Here is a 19,866-nt window from a genome sequence, read left to right on the forward strand (position 1 = left end):
TAACAATTTTGTGAGTTAAGTAGACTTGGTATTTATCAATGCTTTTAAAGTAAGAAAAAACCGAGGTTTGGTTTTAAATCTTAGCTCAAAATCACACAGATATTAAGATCTGTCTTTTTTCTGCCATAAGCCTTTTTAAGGAAAGGCTACTATTAAATGTAGTTTTCATAAATTCAAGTAACAAACAACAATTTTGAATTACAGAGCTTTAACTTGACCACAGCAAGGATGTTTTAATTTAATTTTATTATTATTATTATTAATGAGGCAAGAAAGCTAAAACCTTTTCTGTGCTGGTAAGCTTCTAGGGTCTACCCAGCTTTTTATCCCATTTGAGTAGTTGTGCTTCTCTCACACATTCATTAGTGCTGTGCAAAACCCACCGATCTGAATGCCGGGAAAAGAAGCCATGCTAGAAATTACATTAAGAAGGTAGTGTTAAAAGATTTTTATCCCCCACTCTGTTTTTTTTCCCTTTCCATTAATATTCTAATTTCCCTAACATTCCATGGTACTGACAAGAAAATGCTTATTATAAGTACTGTATGCTTTAATTTTAAAAAGTTATTTTTATTTGAAAGAAGGAATTTAATAGACTTTCTGTTCATCCAATAAGCGTTTATTGATCACTTCCTATGCGCCAGGCACTATTTGAGGTACTAGGAATCAGCAATGAAAAAAAAAAAGACGAAATCCTTGTTTTGTGAAGATTACATTATAAGGGGTGAGCAACAGTGAACACAGCAATGTAAAATGGTCAGGTTCTGGGATCCGGGCTACTTTGAAAGTAAGGCAAACAGGTTTTCCTAATGGGTTGGGTGTGAGAAAGAAAGGTCTTTTAAGTTGTAACATCGAGGGTGGCATTGAGCTGTAGAAGATACAAGATCAGCAGGCTTGAGGGGAGGAAGTAGTGTTGTTTTAATACTTGTCCGACGACCCGGTAGATGGTAGGCAGGTTCCAGTGGGGGATACAGGTGTGGGAGGTGTGAGCTGTAGATGGTACTAAATGTCTGGGTACTAGATGAGATCAGCTAGGGAACACATGAAGAAAAAGGAGGAATCTGATGACTGAGCCTTTAGGTATTTCAGTGCTTAGTGCTCAAAGGTAGGAGGAAGAACCACCAAAGGAGATTGAAGAAGACTGGTAATTGAGGTAAAAGGTCACCAGTGAGTATTCTCTGAAAGCCAAGCGAGAGAAAGTGTTTCAGTAGGTAAGAGGGCGCACCTTTGTTGTCGCCCTTTAGACTGAATGCTAAGAGGACTGACAGATAAACACTGGTCTGAGCAACTTGGAGGTGACCCTGACGAACAGCTTTGCAAAGTGGTGGGTGGCAAAAGTTCAGTTGAAGTGCATTCAAGAGAGAAAAGAGAAAAGGAATTGTAGACAGCAAATATACAACACTTGATAATATAGGAGAGCTGGGGGCAATTTTGAGAGCAGTTCTTGAATAGCAAGTTCATATCCACAAGTGAAAAGAGGCGTTAGAATGTAATTAAATAACCAACAGATGGTCATACTCAAGTATTTAGTCATCGTCTGTCACAGGAAGATTGAGACTGGATTGATCTATGATTTTAGTAGCCATTTAGGCAAGCACTGTGCTGTTCTCTAGCAGAGTAACAGTAGATGGGTAACCTCATTGTTCCAGATTTCACTTGGACACGGTTTGTAATCAATAGTATGGCTTTCTTCTATAGAGGTAAATGGAGGATCTTTTTGCAATTATGAATATACTTATTTCTAGGATAAAATTACTGGCCCTTTCTGAAAAGAATGGAGAATTATTTTCCAGAGGCAGAAAAGAAAAATAATGCTTTCCTTTTTCAAAAAAAATGAGAATTTTTTTTTCTATTACTTTTCTGAAATATATAGGCTGCTACTGGTTTGATTTTCTGATTTTTTTTTTTTTTTAACTTTTTAGGCTGGAGTGAGACAGCTTTATGTACAGATTGACTTCGCGGCCATGTAACGAATGAAAAGAAATTATCCTTTTTGGGGGACCTAATATTTCCGGTACTGTACAATCCAAAACGTTGTACCTATCTTTTTAAAACCGAAAAGTCGTCCCTACCGTTCCCCAGTGCCAGGTAGACCAGGTAACGTCAGCAGCTGTGCTCTGCCAGGAGCTCACAGCTAAGGGAGCAGAGTTAAGAGGGTCGCTCCTGGACTTTTGGGCTTGTCTTTTGTGCTCTTCCCTCCAAACCATTTTGATTTCTGACATTTGTAGTTTTGTCCCAGGATGTTATTTTTTGTTTACTTTTTTTTTTTTTTTTTTTTTTTCCATTTTAAAAATGCCCTTACTCCCAGTTGTCATCCTAGCCAGTATGAATTCAAATTCTGGGCTTCCAGTCACCTGGAAAGTCTTCACTGAAGCTGCTGGAAACCACTGCTTTCATTTCCACAAAACTAGTGTTATTAAAAAAAAAAAAAAAGAAAGAAATGGATATCGTTTTATATGTAATGTCACAATGGTTGACATTCTTCAGTATAATCATGTTTGTAAAATTGTTTGTACCTTGCAAACTTATGAACCAGACCATATTGGGTTTTCAAAGTGCCTTTGTATCAGAAAATGTATTTGCCAGCATAAAAATGTACCATCAAAGGTCATGCATATGGTTTTTTTAATGGATAATTCTATAATCTGTACCAAGTAAGACTCTTGTAAGTGCTGTATACAGACTGTCTTTGTGTGTACTTCCACATAGGTTTAAATATATGAAAAATGTCCTCTTACTGCTCTCGCTCATCAAAAAATTAAAAGGTGTTATTTTGCTTTTTAAGTCAAATTCAATTATCATATTATTCTGTGGACTGTGTTTTCAAAACTTTGCAAATGCATACATAAATCTGTTATGTAGATGATTGTTTTGACTTACTGAAAACATCTGCTAAATCCCAAATTTCTCTGAAAGCTACTGTGTCTGTGAAAACTTCCTTATGTGTTTCCTTGCTGTTTTTATGGGGTTTATTTTATTTTTATTTTTTTAGAGCTGTAGGAGGGAGGAGGGAGGGGCAGAGGGAGGAGGAGAGAGAGAATCTTAAGCAGGCTCCACTCCCAGCATGGAGCCCGACACTAGGCTCTATCTCACAACCCTGAGCCGAAATCAAGAGCCCGATGCTTAACCCACTGAGCCACCCAGGCGCCCCTATGGATTTTATTAATGAAAGGCAATGTAGAGGGAAGGCAGAAATGGTTGTGACAGCATTACTTTGCTTTTTCATTCTTCAAATTCCAAGTCATACAATTTGTTTTTCTGTGCATCACACAGATACAGTTGCTTTCAGGAATCGTAAAAGCATTTTATTGAGTTTGAACTATTGAAGATACAGATCAGTTGTGATAAACAGGTATCTTAGTTAATAAATAAGTTGATTTCTAGGTTTTTGTGTATTTGAAAAATAAAATTGTGATTTGAGATGACAAGTGCTTCAACACTCAAATATTCTCTGTGTTTTTGAAGAAATGTTGATCTGGATAGACATTTACCCATTGTTCTTCATTTTATCACAATGTATGTTCCCTCTTTAAAAAACTGAAAATTCTTCAGGGGAAAAACTCTGCAGGATGGAAATGATTGTTTAGAATGTAGACCAATAGTAAGCACTTTTTCACTGATGGGGCAGAAATTGCTGTTGATTTTGTCAGAGTTCTTTCTCCCTATTTCTGATCTACAATTTATGAGCTAAAGTGTATTAGGAAACTGGACTACTTTCTTTATGCTTTCCTAAACTGCTGCAGATTGCTATGAGCTGTTGACGGTCTCCTTTTTGCAGATTAAGCAGTACTTTCAAAACATTTTTACTTACTGCCAGGCAGTTCTAAAGCTAAGAATTCCTGCAGTAGAATGTGTTTAACTAAAATAGTTGTTGAGAAGTTTTAGGAGGGAGTGTATTAAAGGAAATGTCCTGTAACGGACTGCTTTTTCATTAAAAGTGTAAGTGGCCATTTGGAAGTTTGCATCCACTACCAAGCCTGATAGAAGCCTGGGATATTCTGTGGGTTTTGGCATATTGTGGAAAATGCCAGATCTAGATGAAGGCGGGAATTTTGGATATGTGCCTTTAAAAGCTAATGTTATATGTAATTATACTAATTGTTCACATAGAGAGACAGTATTTGCACTGGACTGTAGACTTGACCAGTGCGTTTTGAAGGTGCATTTCTGCCTTTCGTCAGGCCCTCTGTTCCAAGTGATTTTTTTGTCAAAATACTCATCATTTTAACTATACTCTCAATACACAAGTGCATGCATATGTGTTTTTTCTTTGATAAGGCATCAAGCGTACAGATTAGACTGATATGGAACTCTAATTTTGCACGTGTTTCAAGAGATTTCCAGCTCATATCATTTGGCAGGTTGGCATTAATATTTATGCTCTAATTAAATGTCCTTAAACCTGTGTGTGCAGCAGTGACAAATCAGTGTGAGAAAAAGCAGTTTTGTTCTCATTCTAACAAATATTGTCTCACCTGTGTTTTTGGCACAGATCTATTGCTAAAGTAGATAATTTCACTGAGAAACACTACCTGATTGTTGTAATAGATTTGAGATATCTCTGTGGTTAATTTTGGGGGTGGGGGCGTGGGCAGCGAGTTTCTGATTATAACTTTGCTAGTACTTTAAAAATCAAAATATTCTCTGGAGAACAAATTTGTTTTGCTCTGGGAAAGTTTGCTTACTTACCTTGCTAAGTAAACTTCCCCAAACAGAAATATACCTATATTAGTTTCATGTTTTAAAATCTAGGTTATATTACTCAAAGGGCTTACCGTATGTGTGACTTTATTCTGCTGACTCCCTGTGCACTTTTGTGAAGGACAGTGTGTAGTTTGTAGCTCTGTATTCCTCTTTTGGTCGCCAGGCTCTCTTCTGCTGAGGCATAAGGAAGCAGCAGCAGATGTTAGTGGCATCGGGATTTCCCTTGTGTCCGAATGCTTCAGCGTTCTTCAAAGCCTACATGTATCCACCAGGAACCAAAATACTGTGACTTGTGCACCTTTGTAAAGCAGCCCAATCAGGGACTCCAAATGCAGTTGATCAGAGTTCTATAGTGTTTTTACCTACTACGGAATAATCAATTTTATAAAGATTATTAATATGGTAGCATCCTCATATAATGCTGGGATTTAAGAACAAAAACATTTCATTGCTTAACATAGAATTTTACATCTAAGGGACTGTCCTTAAAAGCAGTCTCGTTCTACCTCTCATTTTACAGATGAGAAAATTGAAGCCCAGAAATGCTGTCATTTACTCAAGGTCACAAAGATAATTAGTGGCAAAGCCAAGACTTAGAATCCAGGTCTTCTGACTCCAAGTCAAGTTCTTTCTACTCTACTGTGCTGCCTCTCCAGTGTAATATTTGCCTTTCTGTAAATGTGATGAAAAAGCATTTGTAAATAAAGGAAAGCTGACCTCCATTTTTGGTACATTAAGGCACTTTATAAATGGAGTTTTATTGTCTTATTTTTCATAAGTAATTATGAGATTTAGAATATTATTTCCATACTTCCATTATGAGATTTAGAATATTCTTTATGGAAAATATGATTTTTGTACTCTTTTACTTTTTTACTCTTATGAAACCGGTTCCTGATTTTTAAAATATGATGACATCTGTGTTTTGGATACTTTTAACTTGCGAGTGAATTTTTCTGTTAAATGCCCAAGGCTAAATCCAATTTAAGGATTGCTGAGTTTCTTTACTTTGTTTATATTCTGTGAGCTGGTACTTTTTAGAAACCAGGCTAATTCACACAGGTCATTTCATTTCGGTATTGATATTTTAGTTTTCACTTACTGGGGAGCTTTTTGGATTTTTAACATTCTCAGAGCCACACAAAATTGGGCATTAAATGAAATATAAAATAAAACAAGTTTTTTCATTCAATAGGGTGAAATTTTGAACTCTTACCAGAACCCCAAAAATTAAATTGCTTACTTTCAACATAGAAGCATTATTACCTTGTTAAACTTTTTTCTGTCACCATCTTCAAAACAAATTATTTTCCAGTTCACAAGAACTTTGGCAAAAAAAAAAATTTTTTTTTTTGAAGAACACTCATTTAAAGTTTTATTAATTGAAGATTGTTTCAAGACATGACCCACCAGAAGCCTTAGTGACCCAGATCTCTACCGTTGAGACAGACTCACCTACGGTGAAAAATTACCCAGAGAAGTATCTGCAGAGAAGTAGGGGTGCATTTAAAGGCCAAAAGGATGTGAGTGTTTTTGATGTTTTTAACTATTTCCCAACTACAAATTATACAGGGAGGGTGGGATTCAACCTTTATTAAGTATTTCTGTGTCTTCGTGTGGCCTTTTCCATGTCGTCACTTTTGAAATCCTCACATTTCAATAAAGAAAGAAATTTTGCATGCTTTTATGATTGACAGAGCGTTTTCAAGTTCCCTCCCTGGGGAAGGAATGCGTAAGCGTATTTTACAGAGAAGGAAGCTGTTGTGGGAGAATTTAAATGACTTGCCTGAGGGATAGCCAGTGGTAACGCACAAGGACCTTACATCCTGTGCCGCTTCTGGTGACTACTCTGTTTTATGTGTATCATTCTACAGTGGTTTAAAGATCCAAGAAGTTGTAGCAGATTTGAACAGACTCTCCAGTAAAATCAGGGAACAATTACCATGACAAAATTGATTATGGGGTGCAGTTGTTACATATACATTGCTTAAACTCATTCCTTCATTCACTGCTCTCATGCTTATTTCCTACCTTTGCCATTGAATTTAAACTGTGCAGACCAAAAAGAATAATCAGAACTCCTTTAAGTATTTTTAAAACCTTTTAAAAAAATTTTATTGATGCTCAGAGTAAACTGCTTAAAAAAAGGGACTGACTCAGAAGACAGTTCTTGCCAGTGTGAGTAAAGAGAAACTGAATTCATCCTAAGAGAGGTTAACATAATTGATGAGGGAACTATATCCCAAGAAGTACAAATAATTTGTGCTGCTTGAGAGGGATCTGAGGATGTACAACATTACATTTTATAGACACCTTTTCAAGGAAGAAATCTATTTCATAATTAGTAGCAATCTATGCTTAATAATAGTATTGAACTTTGAACTCTTCCCATGGCTTTGAAAATTTAGTATTTGCAATTCTGATGATGTTGGAAAGTTTGTAAAAAAGAAATGTCTTTGTCTCATCATCTATCCCATTATCCTCAAACTTAGTATGAACTTACATGTACAGGCTGAGTAAGTGTTTGGTTAACTAGTGGGTAAATATTGTAGGTAGTGGGAGATACAAAACCAAGGGTTGGAGACAGATAGAACCAGTAATTTATTATTACGGAAGACACCTCAGTTTTTCTTTGGCATTTTTGCACAAATAAGTGACTTTGTATCCACTTTGGCCATTTTTTTCAAGGAGTCCTGTGAGCTGCTTCTCGATTTTAATCCAGGAACAATAGACATAAAGAGATATTATCCATGTTGTTGGATAGAAATGTGGCAAAACTGGGACTGTGGAAGCTGGGTCACATGAATTTTTACATTATGTATTGCCAAATGAGAAACCACATTGCCTCCTTGGTTTCTGTGGAAAATTGCCATATTCATATTACTTTAAGGATCTGTGTATAACATACCTTGTTTCATTTATCTCCAGATGTATTGTTATCCAAAACTTTTTCAGTGGTGTATCCTGAAGGTGCTTCTATAAAAACAAACACTATGTATTCATTTGGTGATTTAAATATTCCTAGAATAGTATCTTTTTTTCTCTTTTTTCCCTCTAAATACCAAATTTTAGTAGAGCCTCTCTATATTTCTTATTTTTCATCTCTTTTAATTGCTGCTGCCACAGTAAAATTTCCCCTTTTTACTAGTGAAAAAAAAACCGCTTTATTTTGAATTTTAGTATTTGAATTTTGTTTATGTACCGCATATCATGTATTGGTTAGGCTCAGTGAAGATTCTGTTTTGAACTAGATGTGTCCTGTCAAGAGTTTGCCAAGTAATCCCATTGCTTCCTCTAATAGCAAAAATTCAGTGATATTTCTTCCCAGGTGATATTTTGCCCCAACACTTGTAAGTTTGATCAATAAACAGAATGGATCTTTTATATCGGAAATACTGTGAATTAAAAATTGCCAAATCCCTTCTCAGTATATTCGAAACACCCCTACAACACTTTACCTCCCTGACTTTAAACACATGGCCAAGTTTGAATTTGGGTTTGATTCCTTTGGTGAAGATTATGGCATCAAAACATTTCTAAACAAACATTTGAGTACAAGGCTAGATTGGGATGTCAAATTCAAAGACTATGTGGTAATTTGGTTTGAATGTGCTAAAGTGAGCAATTATAATTTGCCTAATTATAATACAACTCCATCATGTGTATTTCATTTTTTTCTACTTGAAGACATTCATGTATATATTTTAACTTCAAATGTATTTAAAAAGAATAAACAATTGTATCAAAATTCTTCCAATAAAATTTGTTTCAAAATCTTCACCTGAATTGTGTCTATCAGTTTGATAAATTGAAAGGAACACTGTGAACCTAACAATTACTGGAACCAGTGCTAGAAGATTTACGGAATGAAAGGGAAAGAATGGTGTTCGGGACCAGAAAACTGGGAAAACTCACCAGAGGGAGGAGATGCTAGGAGATTGGAAGGGTCTTCAAATGTGAAGTTCCTCCTTGTGGCTCTTATCCATTATTTTCCCTTATAAACACATCTCACAGTATTTATTTCCAGATACTTGCATTAACCCCAAATTGTTCTTTCACTTCATTCTCTATACACGACCTCAACTTATAGGAAATAAAGACCAAAACCAGACATGAGCCTGTTACCTTTCCAGATTTTTTTCCCCTCTAATCAGAAGCAATAAAAAAAAATAATAATAACTTCACAAAACCGCGAATCCCATTCGTCCCACCTTCTCAAACGTATTCTATCAAAGCAGCCTCCTTACTATCAAACTCTGTCACACAATAAGGGCTTTATACTCGGTATGTCTGCTGTTGAATACCTTATGTGCGGTCTGAATGTGCTTCTAATGTATCCTTTCTAACCATTTTCATAGCTCCTGCTAATATGGCTTCAGTCCTTTTTATTTTGTAGAAGTTAATCAAAGGCCCTTAGTGGCTTACTTCTTGTCACATCCATGGCAGAACTACTAACATCTCAAAATCAACAAAGAGAAAATAATTTATTTTTCCCACTCAAATCGCTTCTCAACTACCAATTTCTGTCAGAATCTCTTATGTAATTCTTGGAAATCTAAACATTGCCTTTGTCCCCTTCATTTCCTAAATTCCCTATTGCGAAATCCTTCTCTTCGTTCCTTTGAAATCTTTCACATTCACCTTTTCCATTCCCAAGGCCTTATTCTGGGATGTCACTGATGACTGACTGCAGTGACTATGTGGAACTCTCTAGTGTCCAGCCTGGCTTGAGCCACCTCCATGGCACCCCCTCCCCCAACCGCGAGCACAAACAATTCTGGCCTGAGGCAGGAAGTATGAGGCATTTCTGCTGAATCAGACTTTTGCCCAGGCACTCTGAAAACATTTCCTCTCTCCTGGCTTCCTGATTACCTTCCGCGGGCCCTTCTGCACACTGGACTTTGACCTGCCAGATCTAGAGCACCTGCCAGGGACTCCCTGCCGTTCCTGTGTTCTCTAGAATTAGCCTCTGGCCAAAGGGAACTGGACAGCGCCCGGCCCATCACCCCTCCTCCAGAGCAGCCTCTACTGTTTACATTGTGGTTTAAGCAAGTTATTTATCACAATACTTTACTACCTAATCGTTATCTAGAGTTTTGTTTCCTGCCCCATGGAAGCCGCCCTATGTAGTATTGACAGATTAAGTAAACTGCTCAGTTTTCACTTTCAGTCCTCCAGCTCAGGAATCTGGAGTGGCTCCCTAATGCTAGTCAAATACAAATTCCTCTGAACAACTTCAGAAACTCATAATGCTTTTCCTCTCCTCCTTATCCAATCTCATGACCCACAGTACCACAATAAACTTATCATTACACTCAACACAGAGCAGACAGGGAGAGACCAACTGGTCCAATAGATGCAGATAGAATGACACCAATTTAGTATTTTTCATTCTGTAAAAAGGAAGGAAGGAAGGAAATGAAAGAAAAAGAATACAGCATTTCATTGGGATTCCAGTTCATTCAAACAATCTGTTAGCTCATCCAGCCCTATTTCCAGGTTTAAAAAAACAACAACAACAACAACAACAAAACTCTACCATAAAGTTCAGGCTTAGCACATGCTACTGACATTTAAATGTACATTTCAACTTTATCTGTAAATTCCTACAACCAAGAGAAGTAATAAAGGTAACAGTAAGATAATACTCAAATGCTTTGAGTCTGACAACTTTAGGCAATCAAAATTTATTGGAAAAAATTGGATGAATTTAATATGAAGTTTAATTCCTCCTTGGAAAATGGTTCTGTGTGCATTGTTAAAGTAAACTCCATTCTTTTTCTAAGACAGCCACTGGTAAAACAAAAAATACAAAAAAAGCATTCAAGAAAGTATCTCCTGAATGTAGGCAGATAATAGTATTTTAAAAGGGTGATACTGTATAAACAAAAGAAATTCAGATTCACATCTAATCATAGTACAATTTCACAGCAGTTAAAACCCTACCATTTAGCTTGGACTTTTGAAAATATACCACTTCCAAGATCATAAAATGATATCTGTCTGATGAGCCATTACTGTTCTCTCACCATAGGCATTAAGTTAGATCAAACTGTTGTTGAACTTTACCTGTCTGTGTCTCATACTACTTCCCCTTGAGCAATAATTTGTACACAGGTCATAGATTTCTACGAACTTCAAAACAAAACAAAGGTACTATATTTGTAGTTCTATTAGTTAGAGCAAAGACTTCCTATTTGCTTCCAAAGACTTCCCCCAAGCAATTCTGCAGTGGTGGCCAGAAACTGGAAACCCACATGAGCTACATACAAGAGGAGAGAATTTTTTTGTTTAGTGAAGCTATGGTTTCAAAAGGGTAGAACAAGCCCTTTTGTTTTTTTTCTTTCTGTCCCTCACATGGGTCAGGATGTAGGCTCAATAATGAAGGTATGAGACAGAGTGACAGTGGAGAGTAACAAGAACCCTGAGTTTATGGCCAGATGACTGAAAAGGGGAACCTAGGGAACCAGGAAGCAGCAGAGAGATCGTGGAATGGGAGGGGCACAGGAAAACAACCTCATAAAGTTGTTACGAATCCCAAGGAATGCCCTCAAGTCACTAATGCTTGGATCTGATCCTACTTAGCAGCCCAAAACACCTTCAGAACTAAACTGTCCAATCAACTAGATCCCAATCTGTCTAGATCCCCTACTGAGGGGCACAAACCTGAAACAGATCCAAAGAAAACTGCAGCCCTTGAAAACTGAACTGACATTGGAACCACAGCCCACAGAAGGTGGATTGGTAATTACATTCTGAACCTAACTAGGCTGACTGCCTATTAGAACAGATTGCCATTCTCCATAGAATCTGAACAAGACCCAGAATCTCATAACATAATACTCACAATGTCCACATTACAATAAAAAATTACTCCACAAAGTGCCACAAAAAATTTCAACTTGTGGAAGAAAAACAATCAACAGATGAGGCTGAGATGACATCAATATTGGAATTATCTGACAAAAACTTGAAAGCAGCCATTATAAAAATACTTGAATAAGCCATCAGAAATAATCTTGCAACAAATATTAAAACAAAATAGAAGATATAAAAGAACCAAATGGAAATTTTATATCAGTAACTAAAAAAACAAAACAAACAAAACCCAAACCACACAGAATGGATTCAACAGCAAATGGAGCAGGGGAAAGAGTTAATGAACTTGGAGATAGATCAATGAAAGTTATCCATTCTGAATGGCAGAGAAAATAGACCGGGGCGGCGGAGAGGGGGGGAGGGAATCACAGATCTCAGAGACCAGTGGCACCATAAGAAATGTCTAACATTTGTTATCCGAGGCCTGGAAAGAAATGACTGTGCATACCATGCTGAACCAGACAGTGCTGAAAAAATATTTGAAATAATGGCTGAAAACTTCCTAACCTGGCAAATAAACCTACAGATTCAAGAGGCTATAAGCCAACTCCGAAAAGGACAAACCCCAAAATATCCACACCTAACTGCATCATAATCAAATAATTTCAATCAAAATCTCACAAGCTTTATTATAGATATCAACCAGTTCATTCTAACATTTATATGGAAAAGCAAAAGAACTAGAACAGATAAAACAATTTTGAAAAAAGAAGAATAAAATTAGAGGAATCACACTACTTATTTTTAAGATTTACCATAAACCCAAAATAATCAAGATAGTGTGGTATCACAGAATGGAAACATAAATCAATGGAACAGCAAAAAGATACAGACAAATATGGCCAACTGATTTCTGACAATGGTGCAAAAACAGTTCAATGGGGAAAGGATAGTCTTTTTAAAAACTAATGGTGAAAAAATAAATAAAAATAAATAAAAACTAATGGTGTTGGAGCAACTGGACATATATATCCAAAAAAGAACCTTGATATTAAAACTCACACTTCATACAAAAATAAACTCTAAAACTAGATCTAAATGTAAAATGCAAAACTATAAAGATTTTACAAGAAAACATAGGATAAAATCTATGTCTTTCAGTTTAATGATGAGTTCTTTTTTTTTTTTTTTTTAAAGATTTTATTTTATTTATTCGACAGAGAAAGAGACAGCCAGAGAGAGAGGGAACACAAGCAGGGGGAGTGGGAGAGGAAGAAGCAGGCTCATAGCAGAGGAGCCTGATGTGGGGCTCGATCCCATAACGGCAGGATCACGCCCTGAGCCGAAGGCAGACGCTTAACCGCTGTGCCACCCAGGCGCCCCTAATGATGAGTTCTTAGACATAGTAACAAAAACATAATCCACACAAGAAAAAACTCATAATCTGTATTTCATGAAAATGAAAAACTTTTGCTTTACCAAAGACATGGTTAAAGGAATAAAAAGGACAAGCTATGGGTTGGGAGAAAATATTTGCAAATCACATACCTATCTGACAAAGTATTTGTAACCATTTTATGCAAAGAATGCTCAAAACTTAAGCATAAGAAAACAAACAATCCAAATTAAAAGACATGAATGGTGCTTCATTAAATAGGATATAAAAATGTAAGTAAGCATGTGAAAGATGTTATCATCATTAGTCACTAGGAAAGCGCAAATTAAAACCATGATGACATATACCACAACACACTTATCAGAATTGCTAAAATAAAAAATACTGCCAATATGAAATGCTGGCAAAGATACAGAGCAATGGGAATTCTTTTACAATACTGATGGGAATGCAAAATGATAGTGTCACTCTGCAAATCACTTCAGCGGTTTCTTACAAATATGCATTTACCACATGACCCAGGAATCCCACTCCTGAATATCTACTCTACAAAAATAAAAACTCAAGTCACATAAAAACCTGAATGTGAATCTTTTAACTCTATATATAATTGCTAAAAAGTGGGTGGGTAGAGGCGTGAATATAAAGGCACAGTGGGAAGTTTTTTTGGTGATGAAACTGTCTAGATTATAGGGGTGGTTTCACTGTTCGAGAATTTTCTATTAAAGAGCTAGAAACTACTAAACAAATAGATGTAGTATTCAAGTGTTTCTAATTTAACTACTAAACACTAGCATTTCATGATCGTAGACCAAAAATTATATTGTTCCTTTTTCTGTTTATGAATAATGTACACTTTTCATTTTACGATTTCATTTATTTATTTATTTATTTAGAGAGCATGGGAGTGGGGGAAGGTGTAGAAGGGGGAAGAGAGAGAATCTTAAGCAGGCTCCATGCTCAGCGTGGAGCGGGGCTCAATCTCACGACCCTGAGACCATGACCTGAACTGAAAATAATCAGACATTCAACCAACTGAGCCACTGAGGCGCCCCTACAATTTCATTTAAATAGAGGTTAAATTATACACAGAATAGTGTCACCAGAATTAGCAAATAAAAGAGCCCTGTTAAATTTCAGTTCAAATAAATAACCATTCTTTTAGTATAAATGTGTCCCAAATATGGAATGGGATATACATATATAGATCCATAATATATATACAATGAATATAATATATATCATGAATATATATTCATTGTATATATATTCAATTTGTAATCTGTAATTCAGATTGACTGTAATTCAATTTAACTGGGTACCCTATTTTATCTGGCATTCCTTATACAGAAAAATGCACAGATCCTAAATCTATATATTTGAATGAATTTTGGTAAATGTTTATATCCATAAAACACCCAATCAAGATACAGAGCATTTCCATTACTTTCAGGTTCTCATTGTCCCTTGCCAATCTTCACTCTCTCCACAGGCAAACCCTGTTTTGATTATTTCTGCCTATTGCTAAACTTCATGTAAGTTGAATTGCACAGTCCTCTTTTATGTCTGGCTTCTTACACTTTTTTTTAAAAATTCACGTTGTAGGAGTCAAGGGTTTGTTCTGTTTTATTGCTAAATAATATTCCATTGTAAAAACACGGCAAAATTTTAAAATCCATTCTCCTATGGGACATATTGCTTGGTTCTAGCTTGGTGCTATGAATGAATATATATATATACAGTTATAAACATTCTTGTACAATTTCTTTCATCAATGTTTTCATTTCTTTTGGGTAAATACCTAGAACTGATCTTGCTAGTTCACAGGATTTAATTTATAAGAAACTAAAACTACTTTCCAAAGTAGTTGTGCCAATTTATATTCCTACCAACAGCAGGCAAATTTCAGTCACTCCATATCCTTGCAACTTTTACTGCTATTAGCCTATGAAATTTTTGACATTCCACTGGCTTTAATTTTACTGTTTGTCCATTTTCTATTTCACTGATTTCTGCTGTGAAGTTCAGTATTTCCTTCCTTCTAGCATTTTTATATGCTTCACTTTTTTCTAGCTAAGATGGAAACATCGATTTTAAAACTTCTTTCATTTCTAATATAGGTTTCTAAAGCTATAAATTTCTAAGCACTGCTTTATCTGCATCCCACAAATTTTCACATTTTATGTTTTTATTTTTACTCAGTGAAAAACAAAAGTATTGTTTTATTTCCAAATATTTGGGACTTTTCTAGACACCTTTTCTTAGTGATTTTAAACTTAACTCCATTGTAGCTAATAGCCAAGCATATGGTCTGCTTCGCTGGATGTTTCATACATGCTTGAAGATAATGTCTATTCTACCACTATTGCATGTACTGATCTAGCATATCAATTTGGTCCAAATGGTTTTTGTTCAAATCATCAATATATTTGTTAATATTTGTCTATCAGCTGCTAAGAGGTTCATTAAAATCCTCGACTGATTGTAGACTTGCCTTGTACCTCTTTTGTCAGTTTTTGCCTGGTGTATTTTGAAGCTGGTATTCAAGGAAGACACATTTAGGGTTCCATCTTGATGAACTATCCCTTTTTTATGAAAAGTCTATCTCCAGTATACTCCTTTTGGTCTATTTTGTCTTATATTAACATAGCCACTTATTTTCTTGTGCTTACAGTTTGTTATTTTTCCCCCATTCTTTCACTCTCATCTTGTCTTTAAAGTTTAACTCTTGCAGACAACATATAGTTGGACCTTTAAAAAAATCTAGTTATTTTAATTGGAGTGTTTGATTTACATTTAAGTAATTACTAGTTTGGTTGAATTTAGGTCTACCATTTTGCTATTTGTCCTATATATTTTTTACCTATATTTCCGCCTTTCCTGCCTTTTTTTTTTGTGATAAATCATCTCTTTCAGTATTCAATTTTAATTCCCCTAATTTTTTTTTAACTTCTGCCTTACTTTTTTATAGCAGTTACCAAGGGATTTCAATACATAACATACATAACCTTATCAGTCTAAGTATTAAACCACTTTAAATAAAATGTAAGTACTGCCACTGCGTAATACCCTTTATTGTAACCTGTATTATTGTTGAAATCTAACTATCCACCAGCATACCATGCTGAATGGTCAGTTATCTTTTAAAAACATTAAGAAAAAATTGAGTTTATACTTACATACTTATTTCCTTCTATCTGATGTCATTTACCTTCAGCCTAAGAACCCTCCCTCAGCTTTCCTTATTAAGAGGTCTGCTAGTGACAAATTCTATTTTTACGAAGATTGCTTTATTTTGCTTTCATTGTTGAAGGACCTTTTTTACTGGATATCGAACTCTGGACTGACAGGTTTTGGTTTGGTTTTGCTTTTTAATTTCAGTACTTTATAGATCTCTTTCAGCTGTTTCTGAGGTGGAGCAGCCAACATTTATTGCTCCCCTGTATGTAGTGGGTTCCCTGCTACCACTCATGGTGGCTTTTAAGATTTTCTCGTATCTTTGGTTCTCATCAGTTTTAACTATAATGTGTTAGGTGTTTTCTCTGTATTTATTCTGCTTAGAGTTCACTGAGCTTACTGGATCTATGTATTCATAGTTTCACCAAACTTGGGAAAACTTTGACCTTTACTTACCCATCTTTTTTCTCTGCCCTATTTTCTCTCTCTTCTCCTTCTGGAAATCCAATTACATATGCATTGAACTGCTGAATATCACCCCACGTGGCTTTGAGGTTCTGTGCTTTTTTCCTTCCCTCCGATCTTTTTTTTGATTCTTTATTCCTCAGAGAGGATAATTTCTATCCATCTGCCACCTGCACTCTGCTGTTAAGTCCGACCACTTGGGTTTTTGTTTCCATTTCTCTGAGAGCATCCATCTATGTACATTCATAACAACCATTTTCCCTTTTCATCTTTGAGCATAGTTCTACTAGCTGCTTTAAAATCCCCATCTGCTAATTTCAAGATCTGGATTATGTTAGGATCTCTTTCTACTGTCCCCTCCCCCTTTTGGCAATAAATCACATTTTCCTGTTTCTTTGAATGTGTCATGGTATTATATTCTAGTCACTATTGATATGCTAAAGAGACTCATTTTGTTATCATGCCCTGGAAGTGTTAATATTTGTTCCAGAAGGCAGTTACATTATTGACTACTCACCTTGGTTTTATGGAGGATTGATTTTACATTACGTTAAAGGTTTTGTCTCTAGTTTCAGCGCAAATCCTTAGTCCTGGGCATAGTCTTTTCTAATACATGGCCATTCTAGGGATTTGACAGAAAGCCTAAGATGCTTACCAAGCCTTCTAACTTGTCAGGAATCAAACTCAAAATTCTGTTTTCTCTTGTAATACAGAGCAACAAGCTCTGCTCAGATTTTTCACCTTCCAGCTCTGGCTTTCCACCAGGTTCATGGAGACTTCCCTATACAATTCAGGAGTTAGCCAAAGAGCTGAGAGATTTATGTGCATACTGGAAGGCTTGCTCCTCCTCCAGTGTCACCTTCATTTCTAGAATTTCCTCCTCAATATACAGGTAATCTAGCAGCTCCCAATTTCTCTGACACCTCAAGTCAGTAAGACTGCAACCTTCTCTTGAGTTCTAGCCATCTCTTACTGGACAGACGGGGGAATGTCCTGAGGGAAAAAGCTATATATAAGCATAATTCTTGGCCTGCTTTTGGTCATTCCCCAGTGTCTTTAGACAGTTATATTTTGTCCAGTGTTGATTAATTGGGAAGGCTTGTACACTGCAAGCTATTCTACCATTACCAAAGGTAGAAGTCTTTCCTTTTATAATTATTCAATACTTGGTTTAATGCCTCAGAAGAAAACAACATAGACTTAGCACTTAAATGTCCTTGGTTCTCTCCTCTTTTGTGTAACAGACTAAAAATGGAATATTTCACATATATAAAATATCTTTTATCTCAAATGAAGTAAGTCAGGGGCACCTGGTTGAGCATCCGACTCTTAATTTCAGCTCAGCTCTTGATTTCAGGGTCGTTAGTTCAAGCCCTGTGTTGGGCTTCATGCTGGACATGGAGGCTACTTTAAAAAAAAAAAAAGAAAGAAACAAAGAAAGAAAAGAAAAAAGTCAAAATAATTTCTTATTAATTAATGCTCCTAGGAAGTGGTAAAGTCTATGTTCAACTTCTAATGAATTTAATGAAATTTAAGCTACGGTTGCTTAAACCACAGAAATATTTAAAATTAGACCGACTAAACTAGCATATAGCAAGGCTATTTCTGTTACGAACTAACAAAAAGTATAAGACTCTACAGTCATGAAATAAAATAAATGGAGTGCTATTTACAACTGGGAGAAAGAACGTGACTACTCGCACACATACAGTGGCATATCAACTGAGTTAAGTGATGTGACAAATCTTGACTAACCCACTGTCTCCAAACTTAAATTTTTAAAATTGTATTCTGTAGTTAGTAAGTTGTCCATTTGTCAACTTGGATGTGAAAGATGCTATTTAAAACCAAACAGCAACTGTACATGGCTGGCTGAACATTTATAATTCAACAATTATATAACCTCCAAAATACAGCAGAATATGAACCACATAATTAGGATGTCAGCCAAACAAGACAAGGCAATTCAGAAGGATGTCATTTTGTGGCATGTGCTCAGCTGAGCTTTAAGGAAGTAGGACTGTTGGGTGGGACTTACTCTTCCCACCTCTGCTTATATACACTAATACCAACTGCTATCAGGACAACTCATCTTGTGGTCAGGACAGCTGGCTTTTTAAGAAAGAAGAAAGTTCCATGTTGTATAACCTCATTTCATAAGTAAAAACTGCTTTTAAACAACTCTGCTTATGAACGTCTCTGCAAGTTTTCAGGCTTGGTCTGCTCCATGTGTGTACATCATCTCAAATTACCAAAATAGCAACAACTGATAATGTCATAGGGGAAAAGAAACTCATTGCCACAGGAAATGAAGTATTGTTGAATCAACATCTTTCTTCTTGGTCACTTTCTTTATAATTATTAGGTAAACCAAAAGAAATGTTCATTATACTAATTTGTGTATGTGCATGTATGACTGAAATTAATATCTAACAATAGAAAATGTCTATGTTCACGAAGTCCATCAGCAGGATTCTGAGCTATTTTCTGGTATGGAAAACAGACTTAGCATCTCCGTCTCCAGTGGATGCATGTTGTCTCCTGTGATAATTAAGGAGTGTAATGGTCCTCCCAAGTCCACAGTACACATCTGCTGCAAAGTGCCTGCTGCAACTTTCTGGTCTTCAGCTCCAACCCTGGCTAAGCCAACACAGAGTGTCTTCTCGGTGACCGCTATTAAGAGAAGAAAAAAATATTGCCATTCAATTCAGCAAATGCATTATTCTGTCCAACACTGAATTAGTACCAAAAGTACATTTAAAGAAGCCCCAAATATCTTAAATCTCTTTAGTCACTCATTACAGACCAATTATCTATTGGTTTATCTAAGGATTTTCTAAATTATATGAACTACCTGACATATAAAGTGGTACTTCCTAACTTCACTCTTCCAGAATTCCTAGTTTAAGTTTTCAGGACTTGATAAACAATTATGTATATCCATACTCTTTACGACTGCATAGCATTTGTCTTTAAATAGCTTCTGAGTGAGCAATGTTTACTACCTGCCTATATTTTTAATAAGTTGCTTGAGATATGTTCACACTGACCAAGATATACTAGAAAAACAAGGGGATTATGAGATAAATACACAGATTTGATTTTTTGCTTGGCCACCTAATCAGCTATGTCAAACTTCAGTTTTTTCATTTTTAAAAACAGAATACTATCTTTCTTAAATGGTGGTTGTAAGACATGAAAGTATTTAGTAAACTACAGAGCCCTGAAGAAAATAACAGGCATTAAGACATGACTTATGCTTTTAAGTGCTGACCCTCTCATGGTTTGGTTTACTTGGGAAAGCT

General features: G+C 35.9%; 2 protein-coding genes across 11 annotated transcripts in view; one reads left to right on the top strand and one right to left on the bottom strand.

The window, feature by feature from the left end:
* The window catches only part of SLC30A7 (solute carrier family 30 member 7), a 263,475-nt gene that overhangs the window by 74,510 nt on the left and 169,099 nt on the right, over positions 1 to 19,866 (top strand). For 2 of the 4 annotated variants that reach the window (XR_004623326.1, XR_004623325.1), the window contains exon 11: positions 1,923 to 2,014. Coding sequence is in view for 2 of the 4 variants with exons in the window: in XM_019808942.2 (XP_019664501.1) it covers positions 1,923 to 1,970 (48 nt within the window). In the remaining 2 variants the exon portion in view is untranslated. Of the gene's footprint in view, positions 1 to 1,922; positions 8,491 to 19,866 lie in introns of those variants that run through there. The other 2 variants (XM_019808942.2, XM_002928155.4) reach the window with 2 other exon arrangements.
* DPH5 (diphthamide biosynthesis 5) overlaps positions 12,956 to 19,866 on the bottom strand; it is a 40,422-nt gene continuing 33,511 nt past the window's right edge. For all 7 annotated transcript variants that reach the window (XM_034653982.1, XM_019808944.2, XM_011235996.3 and 4 more), the window contains exon 8: positions 12,956 to 19,234. In XM_034653982.1, coding sequence (XP_034509873.1) covers positions 19,026 to 19,234 — 209 coding nt within the window. In that variant the 3' untranslated portion in view covers positions 12,956 to 19,025. The remainder of the gene's footprint in view (positions 19,235 to 19,866) is intronic.

The sequence above is a fragment of the Ailuropoda melanoleuca genome, chromosome 2 (genome assembly GCF_002007445.2).
Source record: "Ailuropoda melanoleuca isolate Jingjing chromosome 2, ASM200744v2, whole genome shotgun sequence".
Lineage (NCBI taxonomy): Eukaryota > Metazoa > Chordata > Mammalia > Carnivora > Ursidae > Ailuropoda > Ailuropoda melanoleuca.